This window comes from Miniopterus natalensis, chromosome 12, assembly GCF_054644295.1.
Source record: "Miniopterus natalensis isolate mMinNat1 chromosome 12, mMinNat1.hap1, whole genome shotgun sequence".
Taxonomy (NCBI): Eukaryota; Metazoa; Chordata; class Mammalia; order Chiroptera; family Miniopteridae; genus Miniopterus; species Miniopterus natalensis.
The window spans coordinates 45158623-45177048 of NC_142092.1; the positions used below are offsets into that span (position 1 = coordinate 45158623).

At 36.6% G+C, this 18426-nt stretch overlaps 1 protein-coding gene across 5 annotated transcripts in view; it reads right to left on the reverse strand.

Moving 5' to 3' along the window:
- Positions 1-647: 647 nt before the first annotated feature.
- TUT7 (terminal uridylyl transferase 7) overlaps positions 648-18426 on the reverse strand; it is a 52292-nt gene continuing 34513 nt past the window's right edge. For 3 of the 5 annotated variants that reach the window (XM_016222935.2, XM_016222933.2, XM_016222934.2), the window contains exons 23-27: positions 16906-16953; positions 16735-16826; positions 14999-15114; positions 13490-13815; positions 648-2589 (exon numbers count right to left, since the gene is read on the reverse strand). In XM_016222935.2, coding sequence (XP_016078421.2) covers positions 2522-2589; positions 13490-13815; positions 14999-15114; positions 16735-16826; positions 16906-16953 — 650 coding nt within the window. In that variant the 3' untranslated portion in view covers positions 648-2521. Of the gene's footprint in view, positions 2590-8115; positions 11030-11404; positions 11482-13489; positions 13816-14998; positions 15115-16734; positions 16827-16905; positions 16954-18426 lie in introns of those variants that run through there. The other 2 variants (XM_087822737.1, XM_016222936.2) reach the window with 2 other exon arrangements.

Consider the following 18426-nt stretch of genomic DNA (forward strand, 5'->3'; position numbering starts at 1 on the left):
GACTTATCTACCTATTTTTTCCACTGGAAATTAAAAATAGAACCATTTGTGAAATACATTTTAAGATGAAAAAAATAATCTGAAATTACCTCAGAACATTTAAATAACATCTCTAAGTGTGCACATTGTTGATACTGTACACACTGCGCAAGAGATTAGTAAGTATTGATTGGGGCTATAAAAAATGGATTTCATATTTTTGTTTATTCCTGAGAGAAAGAAAAGGAGAATCCCAGTAGTGGGGCATTTTTGTCAAGCCTGTTAAGAGAGAGAGGCCAGCTGCATTTAAAAGATAGCTACGCCCTGGAAACTGAACATGGTATGGAGGCAGATGTATCTGTCCCCCAGGGGCACTGAGAAGGCTCTATGATCTGCATCCAAACAAAGGGAGCAGAGAACCAAGGGCAATTCATTCTCCAGGTCTGCTGGCAAATACTGGTCACTGTCCCATTGATCCAGTGGGGATAGAAATCAAACAAAAAGCCCAAAACACTGGGTAGACTCTACTTTGGAAATCAGAATAGAATGCAGGAAACTTGTAACATCCTTAAAAGGATATAAAAAAACATGGTTTCTATGAAAAGGAAGACAATAAAAATAAAGTAAAATGAAAGGAAAAGGAAGGTGGGTAAAGTCAGTCAAGAAAATTAGAAGCGAAATGACAAAATTTATGTTAGAAACAGCAAACAACAGAATGACACTAAAAATCAAGCCAGTCATGTGGAGATTAAATTTAAGATGTTTTCCTAGCATGAAGGAAAAATATGAGAGAGGACTATTAAGTGAAAAGTATTTTTGAGAGAGCAAAATTAAGAACATAGATACTTTCTCAAACTGATAATAATAATAAAACCTTGAGTAGGGAGATACACTGGATTCAATTTTGTTTCAGACAAAAGTCACCGACACAAACATTACAGGGGTAAACACAGAAGCACCCAAGCAGAAAAATAAAACCCTTGTACAAGGAACAAAAATTAGGCTGGCCTCAGACTTCTGCTATAATGCCAGAAGACAACAGCGTCAATAGGCTTTCTACAGAAAGTGTGACAAGGACTGTATGCCTAGTCAAGCTGACTTTCATGCATGAAGGCAAGAGAGGAACTCAGACGAGCAGCAGCTGAGGAAAGTCCTGTGGAGCAGAATTTCAGCCCAGGTTGCATAACTAACTCATCAGTTTGTGTTCATTCAAACTGAGTAAGAAATGATCACTAATTCTACCACAACTTCCAAATTCTAAAGTTAAATCTTTTATCATTCTTCTTTGGCTGGAATGTTTCCAACTAATTTGTTCAAAAGAAGGGCCATGGGTTTGTATTTTTTGAGTTCTCTCCTACCTGGGAATGCTTGCCCAGCAAGCACACTCTGCATCTCTCTCTACGTGTTTGTCCCCATAAATCTGTGCTTATTTGTGCATTCCCAGTGCTTGCCACACAGTGGGTGTCAATGACCACCAGGTCGCACGAGTAAAGGGAGCACGATATAGAGTTGCGGATCAGTACTGCCCCTACTCCTTGATCTAGTTTCCTCATAAATTAGGACTCTCACTAGAAAGGGGTGTGGATAAAATTACGAAATTTTGCTTTATTTCGAAATCAAACTGAAGCATAGTTCTGACCATGTACTACTTCTGAGGGGCTTGTGAAGTTACAGACACAGTTCGACAAGGGTTCCAGTCAGACCCAAAATGACACCAACCACACTTGTGATTGGCAGAGATGGCCTCTTTAATCACCAGGGATTTTTTTAAGTTCTCCACCCTAATTTCTGAATACCATAAAAAGTAAAAAGCACTTTTATTTGTCATTTTTCCTTTGAAAATGTTTTTAGCAGCAAACAGGACTACTTTTTTTCCTCACTTCATTTTTATGAGCATAGCAATTATATATGTCAACTTAATTAAAATTAGAGAGGGGAAAAAAACCAAAAAGCCCCTCAATGGCATTGCTCATCCATGGAAGACTCATATAAACAGGTAATTATGTTCATGTTATCACTTCTACAAATATCAATAAAATAAGGTTCGTAGATCGTAAATACAGTAGTAGCAGTTCACACATATTTGACACACTTTCACACAGGATTCAGTAAACAACAATAAATATAATTTCCCCTCTTCAAAACAAAAAAAGGGATTTATAGGAAAGAAAGGATTAATTTGCTTGGGGTTTATCAGCACACCATTTTAGTGTGGTCTGAAAGAATTAAAAACCATGAAATTGTATTCACTGAATACTGGCCCATAGTTACATTTTTTTTTTTTTTTAATCCTGGCTTAAATACATACACCATGGCTTTCTATTAAAATCCTTAAATCTATGAGGATTTTTGGTAGGTAAGACTACATTAAAAATTTTCTTCCTTATTATGAATTTCATTCAGTTAAAAAAAAAATCTGACATTTCCCTTAAATGTTAAGTTGAAGCCTGATCTATGCTGCTGAGTTCTGTAAAATGAACCTAATTTTCAGAATGATTGGGAATGCCTGAGTGGCCATTTAGAGCGCTGCGTTTTCCTTCCCTCATGATTCCTGCTGGGTCCTCTTCGCTGAGGCTTTTCCCTGAGTCATGTATTTACTGGAAAGGCTACCTAGAGGAGGGGAAGAAACAAAACCCAACATAAATAAAGTCTCACTTCATCGCAAAATCAGTAATAGTACTTCCTATCGTTAATTATTCACAGAAACTTTTCACACTGGAATTGGTCACTTGTTTTGAATTAAGTAATTAGGCTAGATATAAAAAGTCTACAGTATATGGAACGTGATTTATTAAAATAAGCCTAGTCAAAAGTCTTTTTAAACCCTGACAAGTTGCTAGAGTGACATCATTTTAATACAGTTTCAGAAATGAGGATTACTAATTAAAACCACACCATAAAAGAGTTAATAATATATGCTATGACCTAAACAATTTGACTTCTGGATACACGAACCCTATAAAATCTCTCACCTACGCTCAAGGACACTCACAACACTCACAGAATTTTCACAACACTGTTTATAACAGCAAAAAGTAAGATGCAATCTAAATGCTCATGTTCTAGGTAACGGATACATACAATATTCTGCATTCATATGATGGAATACTGTAAAAAATACCCTAAATCTATATACAGCAACATGTATAGAGCTTAAAAATCATTTTGTTAAATATATATGAAAAAGCTGGTTATAGATCATTTTATATAGCATGGTATGTCATTTAAATTTAAAAATTCACCAAGGATATGCCTGGCCAGTGTGGCTCAGTGGTTGAGTATCTACCCATGAACCTGGAGGTCATGGTTCCATTCCCAGTCAGGGCATATGCCAGGGTTGCAGGCTCGATCTCCAGTAGGGGGCATGCGTTCTCCCCAGTAGGGGGCATGTGGGCTCGATCCCCAGTAGGGGGCAATGATTCTCTCTTGTCATTGATGTTTCTCTCTCCCTCTCTCTGAAACCAATAACATATTTAAAAATAAGCAAACAAAAAAAAACAAATAAAAATTCATCAAGGATGATATGCTAAAGGATACATATATAAGAGCTTTAATGAAGAACTGAGGGTTCCTGAACTCATAATAATGGATGCCTCTAGGATGGAGGGGATAACTGACAGAATGGGCCTGGGGGTGGTAGTGAAAGGGCACTTTGTCTATTTTAATCTTTTATTTTAAAAAAGATTGAAAATGTGAAAAAAATACCAATTCTCTAGTAGATGGGTAGTTGTTACACGTGTATCTTTTTATATTATTCCCAAAGTGTTAAGAAACCATTCTTTTCTAATAGCACTTAAACATGTAACCCCCTAAATATAAAAATAAATCTCAGCATACCTGAAGACACTTCAAAACTAATAAATAAAATATAAGCAAACTTTAATGTAATCTGGGGAAAATCACAAAATTGTGTAAGCATGACTTGAAACTACTCAAAAGTTTGCTTGAGATCAAACTACTAAAATAAACAGGCAAACAAATATCTGTATCACAAAACAAATAATAAATGAGGTTAAAAGAATAATAAACTGGGGGTGGAGGTGGTAAAGGATGTTGTAACACATTTGACAAAGCATGAATAAATTTCTATGTAGAAAGAACTAAAAACAAAGATGACTAATAAAAAGTGCAAAGATATAACTTGAAGAAATACAAATGAAAATGTAAAAAAAAGTTAAGTGTTCAATGGTAATAACAGAAATTCAAGCAGACTGATGAAAAAACTATCCCAATGAAGTGAGGGTATGGGAAACAGGCTGTGAATGACTCTCTGGGGTTGCCAACAATCACAAGTTGGCATTATTGGTACCACTGCTGAAATGTACATACTTTTTAACCCATCATTCTAACTAGGAATTTATCCTGAGGATATATTCCTAGATATATATGCAAATATTCTTTATAGTGTTTTACATATACATATACATAGTGATCTTCAAACTTGGGTATATGTATTCCTGAACTGCCTTAACAAGACAAGTGGGGAAGGGGTGTTAAGAGAGTTGATTTCAGCCTCTCAATATCTATCTGAATTCTTTCTGAGAATGCCTTCATTGCCAAGGCTTTGGGAAGGTTCCTAGGAATCACACCAATTTTCCTTTCCAACTCCCCTTTCACAATTATTCTCCTATTGTATTTGTCCATTTCCCAGGGTGAGATTACTGTGATATAAAAGACAGGCTTATCTCCTAACCATCCATATTTTAATGTGGTAATGTTGCCCTGGAGAGGTAAGGAGACAAAATGATGGTCTATGATAAATGTGAATGCCGCTAACAAAAATCCAAATTTTTAGTTGTTGTAAAATCACATTAATAGCTGATAATCATCAAAAATAATTTCTGATGATACATCACTGTGTGATTTTTGGTCATTTGATGAATGAAAAATAATTAAGAGTCACTGTTGTACTATATCTTCCATTCCCAAATTCTTAAAATAAAATCTATTATTTTTAATTTGTTATCATGAATACTACTGAGGTTTCTAAATATTTACCAATCATAGAAACAAAAAAAATTAGAAAGTAACAATAAGGAACACTGTTTTTATTCCTGCAATAAGTAGTATTGGTCCAAAGATAAATGCGTTGGGAAAAATCCCACCTACTTGATTATATGATAGTCATTTTTAGTATGTAAACATAAAAAATAATTTTAAATCCAAATTTGTAACATTTGCTTTGACCAATTATATTGCTTTAAAAATTGTAAAAACAATTTAGAAGAAAATTTTACACTTTAACACAATAAAAAGCTTAAAATTACAATTACATAAATATTTTTGTTGCAGATAAGTATGGTAGGCTGATCAATAAAATGCTTGAAATGTATGATAAAAATATATCATCTTAAGATAAAATTCCGTGGAAGTGAAACAGAGGTATTCAAGGAGCAAAAGAAAATGATGTAAAGTTTCTACAATAATATTTATATTTCATTTGATACATTTAAGGCTGACTTAAAAGTTATATTTTATATTGCCAGTATATAATCCCCCCAAAATTACAAGCTTTGAAACTATGATGAAATGTTTAATTTCAACTTAAAAATATACAAAAGAAATATACAGACGTTCAATATTTTGTGGAAGAGTATATAAGCAAAAAAGTTTTGAAGACATTGATATATATTTGTAGTCCCTTAATCAGGAATGATTAAATATATTCATATACTGGAATATCAAGAATACTGGATATGAAAAAGGATGATCTATATTCATGGATAATAAGACCTCCCCATACTGTTTTAAAAAGTCTAATTCTAGCCTGGGTGGTATGGCTCAGGAGTTCAATTTCCAGTCAGGGCACATGCTAGGGTTGCAGGTTCGATCCCCTCATCATTGATGTTCCTCTCTCTCTCTCCCTCTCCCTTCCTCTCGCTGAAATCAATAAAGACATATTTTAAAAAAATCTAATTCTATTATATTAAATTCACTATCATGAATAACACTTCTAAAAAAAATTAAGGAAGTTTTAACATTCTGGTCCAAAAAAAAAAAAGTTGTATAAGTATACATCATCATGAGGGAGAAAAGATACCCATTAATCTCTTTATAGCATATCTAATTTTTAAGATTTCAAACCAAGGGATTAAAATGGAACAAATGAAGAGACAGGAAGTTTCTTTAGAAAAGTAATTTTCTTTACAAAAATGGGGGAGGATTAAAGATCAGAAATATGTTAGTTTCTTGAGATTCTCATACTGCATTATTAATTATACATAATTATGCCAGAATAATTAACTTATGCAAAAATATCAGTTTGTAACCATAATTCTCTAATCTCCACATACTTGTTTTATTAAGAAATTCCACTATATATTTGTCCTATAAGTTAGATAAATTACAGCAAGATTGGTACTTCCTGTTAATTACAGTAAAAATAGTGATAATTTATTGAGTGATATGTGCCAGATGCTGTGTTATGGGCTTTACATATATGAAATTAATCCTTATTGCCCTGTAAGGTGTTAGCCCCTATTAATTGATAAGGAAACTGAGGTGCAGAGAGGTTAAAAACTTGCTGAGGTGATGCAGCCAGAAAATAGCTGGGCTAGATTTCAAACTCAAGTATGTCTGACTTTAAAAGCTCATGTACTTTTTTTTTTTTTTTTAAATATAGCTTTATTGATTTCAGAGAGAGGAAAGAAGAGGGAGAGGAAGAGGGAGATAGAAACATCAATGAGAGCGCTGTCATTGATCGGCAGCCTCCTGCACGCCCCAACAGGGGATTGAGCCCGCAACCCGGGCATGTGCCCTGATTGGGAATCAAACCGCAATCTCCTGGTTCCTAGGTCGATGCTCAACTGCTGAGCCATGCCTGGCCGGGCAAAAGCTCATGTTCTTAACTGTTCTACATTTGATTTTTCCTTCAAAATGAGTATATACCTCTAATCAATACAATTTACTGAACATCTAATGCACTGTGTTGGCTGTGTGTATGTTAGAGGAGGGACGTAACAATGAAGAGCAAGGAAATTCATGAAATTTTCTATTCACTATCATCTCATTTAGGAGTTAAGAACTATAAGTAGCCTAGTAGAAAGGAATGGAGGTGGGTATTAGGAGACGAAAGGAAACTTGACTGAGTGCTTACTACAAACTGGGTGCATTATCTTAGCACCAGGGAGATAGACCGTGCGACTGAAATTTTGTAGGTGAGATATATGGAGCTCAGAGAAGCTAATCTCATGCCTAAGGTCAATACAGCTAATGTGCAAGAGCAGGGGCTGCCCCTACCAACAGGGTCTTGTTAGAAGGAAGAGCTTTGGGAAAACTTAATACTACTTATAGTTGAGACATTTCACATTTAGAACAACATAGATAATTTAGGTAAATTTATCCTGGATAAATCTGACAGTCTTAACAGCTGTCATATACCTACTTGAAGAGTTTATTACAAAGGGTAAATTTTAACCACCTATAACTGTGTTTTGTTTTGTTTTTTCCTGGTAGTGTACTAATTTTTTTTTGTAGTAAATTTAAGTTTTACAGTTGCTCAAAAGATTTATAAATGTCAGTTTCTTACTTAGAAGATAATTACAAAAATCCTAACTTACTGTCAATCAGTAATGCCATTTCTATAATGTCTAACATCTATATTCCTCCAGCACTTAAAAAATTATAATAAAATTCTACTTTCAAGATGTGTAAAACCTTTAGCAGGAGTGATGCTGATATATCCCTGCAGAAATATCAATGACTCACCACCCCCACAAACCTCTGCTCTGTTCTTGCCATACGCAGGTGCTGTTCTAAGTGCTTTTACATGGATTTCTCAACATCCCAACGAGTCAGGTATTACTATTACTATTATCATCCCCTTAAAACAGATGAGGAAACTGAGGCAAATGGAGGCTAAGTAGATGTTTCAAGATTACAAAGCTAGAAATTATACCAAGCAATCTGACCACAGAGCAGATGTTCTTAGACATTTCATCCTTGGCAAAATAAACATCTAAACTAAACAAGAGTCATTCCTATGTAACATGCTCTGGAAATGTCTGTTCAAGGCTGAAGCTTGTAAAACAACATTCTTTTGGCTTGTTTACATATGCTAACCTTATGTGACCCTCAAACTCTCAGAAGACCTATGGGAAACAATCCCATACACTGCGGTGGCATCTGTTTCCCATAGGTTTTCATCTGTTGAAAGTTGCTTCCAGGGGCAGCTGGTCAACCTCCTTATCCATCTTCCATGGCTGCTCTCACTGTCAATCATCTCACAATAGGCCCCATCCTCATTTCACTTCTATTTGATTTTGGGGGTTTTCCCAGTAGCACTTTTTTTAAAAAAAAAAGTCCATGCATTCTTCTGAGAACAATTACAAAGCCTTCCCAGGAAACAGCTGCCCTTGAATTTTCTCACTGAGCTCCGTGTCTTTATCTTTCACATACACCATTCCCTTTCTGGGTAAGGGTGGCAATTCTTTGAAGTTTTCTGTTTCTCTTTGAATCATCTGCCCTCACTCTGTACACCAACCTCAGTGCCCGCCTTTGAATTCTGACTGCAAAAAGGTTTGATGCCACTTCAAATGTCTGCCCCAATCATTAAAAACCTACCCCTGTAAAGTTCACAGATCACAAAAATAAATGCCTATGTCTTTTTAGATTATTTTATATATTTGAGATAACTGACCTTGACGCTGACAGAAGTGGAAATAGTTAAATAACTTAATAATTCCATTTACTTTTCTCTTGTTAACAACATTCAAAAGAGAGACAACCAAACATTCCTCGCCTGGAGCTTTCTTAGCTTTCCCAGATGGAGATCACTGTGCCCTGGCACTGGGCTGGGGAGAGCAGGGAAGAGCTCCCTGTACTGCAGGATTTAGGAGGCTGCTGACACATGATGGAAGAGACAGCTTAGACTCTCCACACTCTTTAACTAACACAGACGTCTCTCCAATCTAAAGGCAAACAGTTGTTTGCACAATAATATAATATGTACAAGCTGAGCATAAAAGATGTGGGTTGTTTGATACAACATACAAAAATGTCAGGTTATATCAATGAAGTTTTAAAACTTCAAAAATTTTTCTCATAAATTATACAATTAAGTTCAAAAGAGTACACATGCTTATATCATTTCCCTCCTTTAACCCTACTTTATTGAATAAGATGAGAGAGGGAGAAAGAAGAAAGGAAAGGGGGTGATGAGAGAGAGGGAGAGACAGACAGACACCTTTAAGCAAAGTTACTAAGGATACCTACAGGCCAGAAATCAGAATGTTTGTATCAAGTTTATAGTTTTATCCCTTCTTACCAAAAAAGCTGAAAAGGTTAGTATGTTAAAGTTACTTTATTTTTCTTTTCTGCCTCAATTTTCTCCCTTCCATTTCAGGACTCAAAAGCACTTTTGAAACACCAGAAAAAGGCCTTCAGAGCCTCCCAGTTTCCCCTCTTTAAACACCTGTCCATAGACCTGGGGACCTGGCACTTGGTGCCCACAGCTGAAGTTACATTGCCTACAATTCCTCTGCTGGCATTTCTCACCAGAACTCCCTGTGATCAGGTTTCTCTCTCCTCTACTCTAAAGAAACAGCTCTTTTTGAAGTCACCAGTGACTTCTGCATTGCCAAATCCAATGCTTAATTCTCAGCCTACAGCTGCAGCAGACCTATGAATAGCAATTCATACAAATGGTCCATCCCTTCTCTTTCAGACACTTTCTCCATTTGGACTCCAGGACTCAGCTCTTGCTGCTTCTGTTCCCTTGTTGACCAATTTTTCTCTGTCTCCTTTATCTTCCATCTGAGTCCCTACATGCTTTGCTTTTCTATCTGCATTTACTTTCTAGGTGATCTCACTCAGACCCAGGCCTTTAAATACTATGATACAATGATAATACTCAAATTTGTATCTCCAGCCTGGAGCTCTGCTCTAAAGGCCATGCTTGTATATACAATTGGCTACTCGGCATCTCTACCCAGATATATAGCAGGTTTTGTAAAATTAAGTGTCTAAAACTAAACTCCTTCTCCCCACAATATGTTCTTCCTGAGTGTTCCTCAGCATAGAAAATACAACCTCCATTCTTCTAGTTGCTCAGGCCAAATATCATAGTGTCATCTCTGATTCATACTTTGCCATCCAACCCATCAAAAATCATGTTGATGCTACCTTCAAATTACAGAAGTCCGCACTTAATGTCATCGATAGGTGCTACACAATCCAGACCCATCTACCCTGACCTCACCTCCTACCACCCTTGCCTGCTCATTCCACTCAGTGACTCGAGGACAAAAACTGTTTTTAGTTCTGCTCTTACCGTCTAACTCCAATTTCCCATTGACCTGCCACTTCCTTTATTCCTTGTTTAGATTTAAACGTTACTTTATCAGAGAGGCCGCCTCCCTCTCCAACATTCTCTTTTTCCCTTTTCCTGCTTTATATTTCTTAGCACCTGTCACCACATGAAATGTTTATGTATCTCTTCTGACCAGAAAGCAGAATAAATGAGAGAAGGAGTTATGCTGGTTCAATGCTGTACCCTCAGTGTTTAGGACCATGCCCTGCACTTAGCAGGTAGGTGGGTGGGGGCCTTAAATACTTGTTGAAGGAATAAATTAAATGACTTGGAGAGAGTGGAGTTCAGACCAACAATTACTTTCTTTCCTTACTCTGCTGTAGTGAATAATCTCCATGAAGAGATTATACTGTTGACAACACAGTGGCAATTTCAAAGCAGAAACAAAAAGTGTGGAAGAGAAACAAATAATTAAAGGCTATGGTTCCTTCTCAGGGATGGTATAAGAATCACCTATGACATTTAAAAAATACACAGGCCCAAGCCTAACCTTTGAAAAATCTGATTTAGGAAATGAAGGTGGGGGCAGGGCAATCGTATTTTTAAAAGTTCCCCAAGTGATTCTGATGTCCAATCCCTGTTCAAACCACTTATTCAAAAGAAGTGTCTCAAAAGGCATGTGGTAAACTATGCAGTAAATAAAATAACACACATTTGTTGTTTTTTAACCCACATACCTGACTGGGGACTCAAAAATATAGTTGCTTTTTGTTTCTTTTTGTCTTCATGTAAAAGCACTGCCTAAAAAACGAAATACACTGGTTTACAAAATCGAAAGGAATAGCATCCGAAACAGCCTTAAGACTAACCATATCCAAGGAAAGTTGAAATTAGGCACGTGGGTGGCAGAACTTTGCAAGTTAATTTAAAAAAGCAAGACACATACGCAGAGATCCTTAAAGCATGCCCTGCCATCCCGGGCACAGCAAGCCTCCTAACCACACTGTGCAGAGGGCAGAGTGAGGGGGCCAGGGGTGTTAACCAGAAGGAAGGAGTCAGGGCCTGGGCCTGCCCAGCACCTCGCTGACCCGGCACAGAGCTGCTAGCACCCAGCAAATGTTTGCTGAATAGACAGATGATGGAAGGCCTTCTTGCTCAGGTTTAAACCAGGTTTACCTGAACAAATGTGTCAGTTGACCTCAAAGGGGTAGGTGAAGAAGGGGATCCACATACCCAATCTGATTTAAACATACCTGAGAAAGAAATCAGCACTTTTTGTTCCTACTTTAAATTGAAAGCAGTAACCCAGTTTTCAAACTTTCACAGAAAGATTTCCTGTTGATATGACAGAAGCTCCACTCAGTATATTGTGTGGATAAAGTAATCACATATTTGAAGAAATGAGAGGGAGCAGCATAACTTTTAGAGAGGAAGAAGTAGTTAATTAGTTTTCATTGCTACTGGAGGAAATTCACCACACTCTAGCCCCATTCCTCCCTTACTTTACTCTTATAATATGACGACTACTTGAGTTAGGGTATAAATAGTGCATTAGAAGTAACTGAGATTCTAATGCTTTGCCTTTAGTTGAATAATGCACACTTCCGCCCCAGGATATCCTGTCTCCCTTTGATTTGCTGCTGCCCCAGCCCACCAGAAGCACTGCTCTATTTTGAAAGCTTCACTAGTAGGCAACTTAAAACTTGCTACTGGCTAAAGGAAAGAAATCCACCCACGCTGGCAACTGCAGAGGCGATCCTTCACCACTTCCTTGTACCAAAAAGGAACACAATGACAATGTGCATCGAGCTATTAGTGACACAGACCTTGAGTTCCTCTGAAGGGTAGCCTACAAAAATAACTTCGGTAAAACTTTACTGCATCTGATCTATACTGTTTACAGTTTCCTCATCTGTAAACTGGGGATACCAATACCACATTTGATGGGCTGCGGTGAAAATGAGATGACGTTACCCATGTAAAGTAGTTAAAATAGTGCCTTAACTATATTAAGGGCTCAATAAATGTTAGCTATTGCTATCATGTCACTTTCTCTTAAATATATTTACCTCATATAATCATAAAAGAAAATCCTTTTATCCTGGCATATGTCCCACATCAGGGCAAAAGAGCTTGAATTTGAATTTGTCTGAGTTCCTTAGAAGTAGGGCAAGCTGTATCTTTCACAAATATTTAAGTACTATTTTAAAATGAGTAATTAATTTTAAAATATACTTTTTTGCATATAATAAATGGGGAAGAGGTATTAGTGTTCCAAGAACAATAAACACTAGGGTGAGCATTTTAAGGAAACTGTCAGCAGTGCTGACTTTTTGTATGCTGTTCATAAACATATGCAATTGAGGACAGAAATGGGGTTACTATTTTAATTAAAAAAATTTAATTATGTCTGAGTTTCTTTTCTCAGCTAATCATATTTCATTTACATTCACAGGTTTGTTCTGAGGAAGTAAGGGTGTATAACTGCTTGTAAACCACAACTTATTATACATATGCAGGCATCCTTACTCTTAACAGTCTTAAAAAGGTACCTTCAATGGACATTTGATCCATTTAATACAATGGGTCAATTCAGATCCAACAACTTAGAGGGGCAAGATAATGGATGATTTTTAACTACTAAATGACAATACATTTTCCCTCATCATAATAATCAACAAGCTTACCGCAGAAAAATATTTAAATGATAAAATCCAAAGATAAAATCCTTCACAATTTTCCTCTGCAGTTAGAACTACTGTTAACTGTAAAACCTATTTCCTTCTAGTCCCTTTTCCATGCATGTGCATGAATGTATTTAAATAGAAATACATGTCGCTCACTGTACCCAGTGTGGCATTCTGAGATAACTTCACGCCTCCTCTGTGGCTGGGCAGTGCTTCGATTTCAAAAGTGCACATACTAAGTACTGAAGCTCACGTTACAGCTTGTTTTATGGTCACTTGGGCTACATTTTTTAGGTACTAGGGATGACCAGGTTTTCATTTCATTGATAATCTTCTTTAAAAAGTCAACCAAATGACTTTCGTAAGTCTCTAAATAAAACCAGGAATAAGTGTTTAAGACTTATAAAAGATCAGAATTAAAGGGGGGTGGAATTTCACTTTCTTAAAAATAAAATCTTTTTGAGTCATTAGATTTGTTAAAGAAATAAATGTAACTAAAATAGTAAAGAACTCTAAAAAAGAGATTTCCCTTCACACGTGATTGGGAACATCAAAGTGTGACTGGTGTGCATACCTGGAGAGCCTTTAAACTGCGGGCATTCCTTTTTAATGTGCCCTTCGCGTCCACAAATAAAACAACGTTTTTCTCTCAAGTCTTTGTCATCCTGCCTCTTCCACTTTTCCACTGGTGGCCTGAGCATCTTCTCTCTCCCCAGCTCGACCGCTGCCTTCGCCGGCTTGGCTTTCTGGGGCGTGCACTGCAAGGGCTTGTCTTCTTTTGCTGGCACCTCCCTCTCTGCGCACTTGTTTTGAGTTTCTTTGTCCTCTCTGCTTCTCTTCTCTTTGTTCTCAGGGTATCTTTGGTTCAGGGTATCTTCCTGATCTCTCCGTCGCCGCACCCTGGAGAAGGAGGTATAATACTGGTAGGAAAAATCTAAACGGAAACCTAACTGAATAAGACAACTCCAGGTTTCGGAAATAAACAGAAATAGAAGGTATCAGAGGGCAAAACAAGAATTTAACACATTTAAGTCTATCTTTTCGTTTTTCCTTTTCATTTTCACAATCACTCCAGTGCTGTAAAACCAGTTTTTACAATTAGTGGAATTCCTTGGTTCAATATGTACTTTGATATTGATGTAATGAAATTCAACTCATCCCTGGGGTGATTTTTTTGAAACTCTTTGACCCACTTAGCATTATTTATTAGGCACTGGAATTCTGAGATGTGAAACTAAATAAATTCATGCACATGCCTAGAAAAGGGACTAGAAGGAAATAGGTTCACAAGGGAGTGATGGATATAAGGAGATTTAGGTTCTTAAATATTAAAGTTATTTCTTCCTTGCCCAGCATGATCAGTAACTATTATTTAAGTAAAAAACAAAGAATGTACTAAATAAGAGCCTCAAATTCCAGATGATGACCTGTTTCTAAATGAGCATATTATTGTCCAGTTTAAAACACCAATCACCACCCCGAACAATAATATGTTCTAAGCAAGCAACCAAAACCATGACCTCCTGCAAACATCACACAGAGAAGAAAGCATGGTCAACAAACTGAGTAGGTCATTATAGCAATATTAAGGGTTAAACTGTGTACAAGTGAAGGGTCCTATAGCCCAGTAAACTGCCAAGATTTGTACCAAATTCCACCATGGTACACCTCAGTTATTGTACATCACAAGTGTAATTGACATCCTGAAGGAACTAATTTTATTTTTCATGGACTGAAATGATTCTGAACTTCTCACTGCTGTAAAAGGGAAGAGATTTAGTATCCTCTTTTCTCTTCCATCCCAGCTAGAGAGGCCGATGACTAAAATGACTGAGTGATGATTAGGGCCATGACCAAAATTAGGAAAAGGGACCATGCCTGGGAGACTATCACCTGTACACCAGAGTCAATCCTTGTCATATGCACTTAAGACCATATTTTAAATCACTTCATTTTCATTGTAAAATATATCTGAGAACTGCTGAATTTCCTACAAGTTTATTTTGTTACAATCGATCCTTATTTAAAAACTGGTACATTAAGAACATAAAAACAAAACCACCCCTTTTGAAGATTTACTTACTTTCTCCTCATAGGACAGTCCTTCATGAAGTGTCCAATTTTCCCACAAATTCGGCAACATCTATCATTTGGGGCCAATTCTCCTTCAGTTAGAACTTCTGGATCAAAAAAGTACTCCTAGAAACATAAATATATACAAATATGAACTATTTATATGAGATCAAAACACAGAAATTAACCCGACAGCAATCAGGGATCTTATATCTCAATATCGACATTATAAATATTTTAATAAATATTATTTATACTGTTTAATTTCAAAATCTAAAACCATTATGAGGTTTAATTCAGGATAGTTTAACCTAAACTCCATTTGTGTTTACTCCTGTTCATCATGTAGAACCCCATTTATCCTTAACCATAAACATAGCTTTTTCCCTAGTGCAGTTCTAAAGAGCACCACACATTTCAAGAAGTCGGCTGCCCCAAGACTTGGGGGGAGCTGAGTCCAAGTACAAAGGCTTCACTTGTCTCAAAAACTGAAAAGGCTAAAACCTAATGAATTGAGGAACATGACTGCATTACACAGATTACAGAGAAAGAGAAAGAGGCTATGTGCTGTTGCTTTGTTTTGCTGTGGCTTCTAAAGGAAAATATCAGAAGAAAAGAAAGACAATGGTCTGGACTCTAGCCTCTTTGCCAGTGAAATTAAGGTGGAGACCAGCAGCATCAGCATCACCTGGGAGCTTATAAGAAATGCAAATTCCTCCTGAATCAGAATCTGCATTTAAGAAAATCCCCAGGTGATATGTTTGAACAAGTTTCAGAAGCACTGAAGGACTGCCACAGCAGTATCTAGCAAAAACTAGATGTACAGATGCAATCAAATGCAGAACATGGCTATACACCAAACAGTTAAGGTTCACTGAAAGTGTCTTTATTGAGAAAATTAATGCAGAAAAAAATAACTTTATTCTAAACATAAAACCCTCTAGCTCTGCCCTAGCCAGTGTGGCTCAGTTGGCTGGAGCACCGTCCTGTGTACCAAAGGGTTGGCAGTTTGATTCCCAGTCAGGGCAGATACCTGGGTTGCAGGTTCAATCCCAGGACAGGAGGAGGCAACTGATCGATGTTTTCTCTCTCCCCCCTCCCCCCCGCCCCTTGCCCACTCTCTAAAATCAGTAAAACATATGCTTGGGTGAAGATTAAAAAAAATAATAATAATAATAAACCCTCTAGCTCCTAACCGCCCCCTTTTTCTCACTGAAATACATGTTATGTTTATACTCTGATTTTGTTTTGTTTTCAATGAGTGCAGCTCAATAGAAACCTGAGTATCAGGTTACAGGAGAACAGACAGTTTAGCACAGGCAGCACTGTCCCATTAATGGGTTTATTTCTCTCTGCAAGTAGAGTAATAATAAATAAGAGGAAAATCTAGACTTCATGAGAGTGGAAGGTGTCCTTAGGTATATACAAACTTGGCTTGGCAGAGGCTGCCATGGAGCTTAACACTGGTGGCACTTATAGGTGTTACTAAGGAAAAGCAACAGCACCAAAATTAATTTTCCCACCCAAACTCCACTTCTGACTATTTCTCCCTGTTTGCCTGATGAACTGCCTCAAAACAGGGAAGTTTTAAAAAGGGATTTTAGGAATTTGTGTTGTAATCGTCTATCTTGGGAAGACTCACCAGATTTTCAGAGTTTTTAAGTTATCACTGAAGTAAAGTGTACAAATTAAGTGCTTAACAAGGGCTTTCAGAATTGTTTTTTGGTGTTTCCAACAGACACTTACCATTTTTGAGGGATAGTCCTTTGGAAATCCTTTGACTGGAATACCAAATACTCTTCTACCATTAATGAATGCTTTCATTATAAAATTGGTCACTAAAAAGAAAAGAGTAAGGGCTCAAATAGATGGATTGAAAGGAGAATACGTTAATATTTACAAACAAAGTTAACTTACTTTTCCTTGATAATCCGGCTCCAAGATTATGATTCAAATCAAAGGGATCTAAGTAAAAAAAAATAAAAAAAATAAAAAGATAATCAAATAGAAAATACCACTATTCATACAATAAGTGGTCTACATAACAAGAAAGTGTTACATAATTTATCATTAATAAAAGCCTTAAGTAACTGACTTTTTAATGAGCTTCAAATTTGTTATACTGTTAAGTAATATATATTCCCAAATATAAGGCAAGTTTTCTCTTAAGTGTCCATCAGAAAAGAGGCTGTTACTTTATGTTTGAATGCTTATAAAATCCTTCATTACGAAGAATTGCTTTATTTTGAACAATAAAATACTATTTGGAGAAGGCTAATATTAGCTTGACATTACCTGATGCTAGTTTTTGGATGCACAAAGAAGTCACAAATATATTTAAAACATTTTAGCACTATATGTTCCTGCCAATTATCAAGCTTTTAAAAGATCACTTTATAAAATAATTCATTATGGATATGATAGAATACACTCATAAGATAAATTAAAAAACACACAGGCAATGGCTACTTGGATCTCAATTTCCAGTAAAGGCTTCATATAAGAATTCCCACATGATTTTAAATATTTGCACTCAAATGTTGTGTTTTGGAAAATTATTTTGTTATATGACCCAGAAAGTGGTAGGAATGATGAAATAGATGCTGATGCTGCCCAGCGAGCATAGCTCAGTGGTTGACCATCAACCTATGAACCAGGAGGTCATGGTTCGATTCCCAGTCAGGGCATATGCCTGGGTTTCGGGTCTGATTCCCAATAGGGGGTCTGTAGGAGGCAGTCAATCAATGATTCTCTCTCATAACTGATGTTTTTCTATCTCTCTCCCTCTCCCTTCCTCTCTCTAAAATCAAAACATATTAAAAAAAAAGAAATAGATGCTGATGTCAAAGATGTATGTGGGATCTGAATAACAGGTTCATAAAATAAATGAGTGTAAAATACTCTTTTATAAATGATTTTTTAAAATATATTTTATTGAGTCTGGAGAAGAAGGGAGAGGGAGAGAGACACAGAAACATCAACGATGAGAGAGAGTCACTAATCAGCTGCCTCCTGAGCCCACAACCCAGGCATGTGCCCTGACTGGGAATCAAACTGGGATCTCCTGGATCATAGGTCGATGCGCAACTGCTGAGCCACGCTGGCCGGGCTTTTATAAATAATTTAAAACAAATTTACACTCATGATAATTCATAACTGAAACATTATGTGTAGGTATTTAATTATTTCATGTAAATGCTTAAAAACATATTCAAGAAAGCAAAACAAACAAAATACCCCAAAATCTTTTTGGGGATCATCTCGTTGAAAAAAAAGTGAGAATTTCACATATTAGTATATAGAAAAAGAGTAAAGAAGCAAAAAGAGGCACCTTCTGATTGTCTGTCATTCTTCCCATGTACGATAACCAGGATATCTCAGGTAAGGATTTATACTCACTGACAGTACTGAAGCTTAGGACCCTTCCCTCAGCTTAAC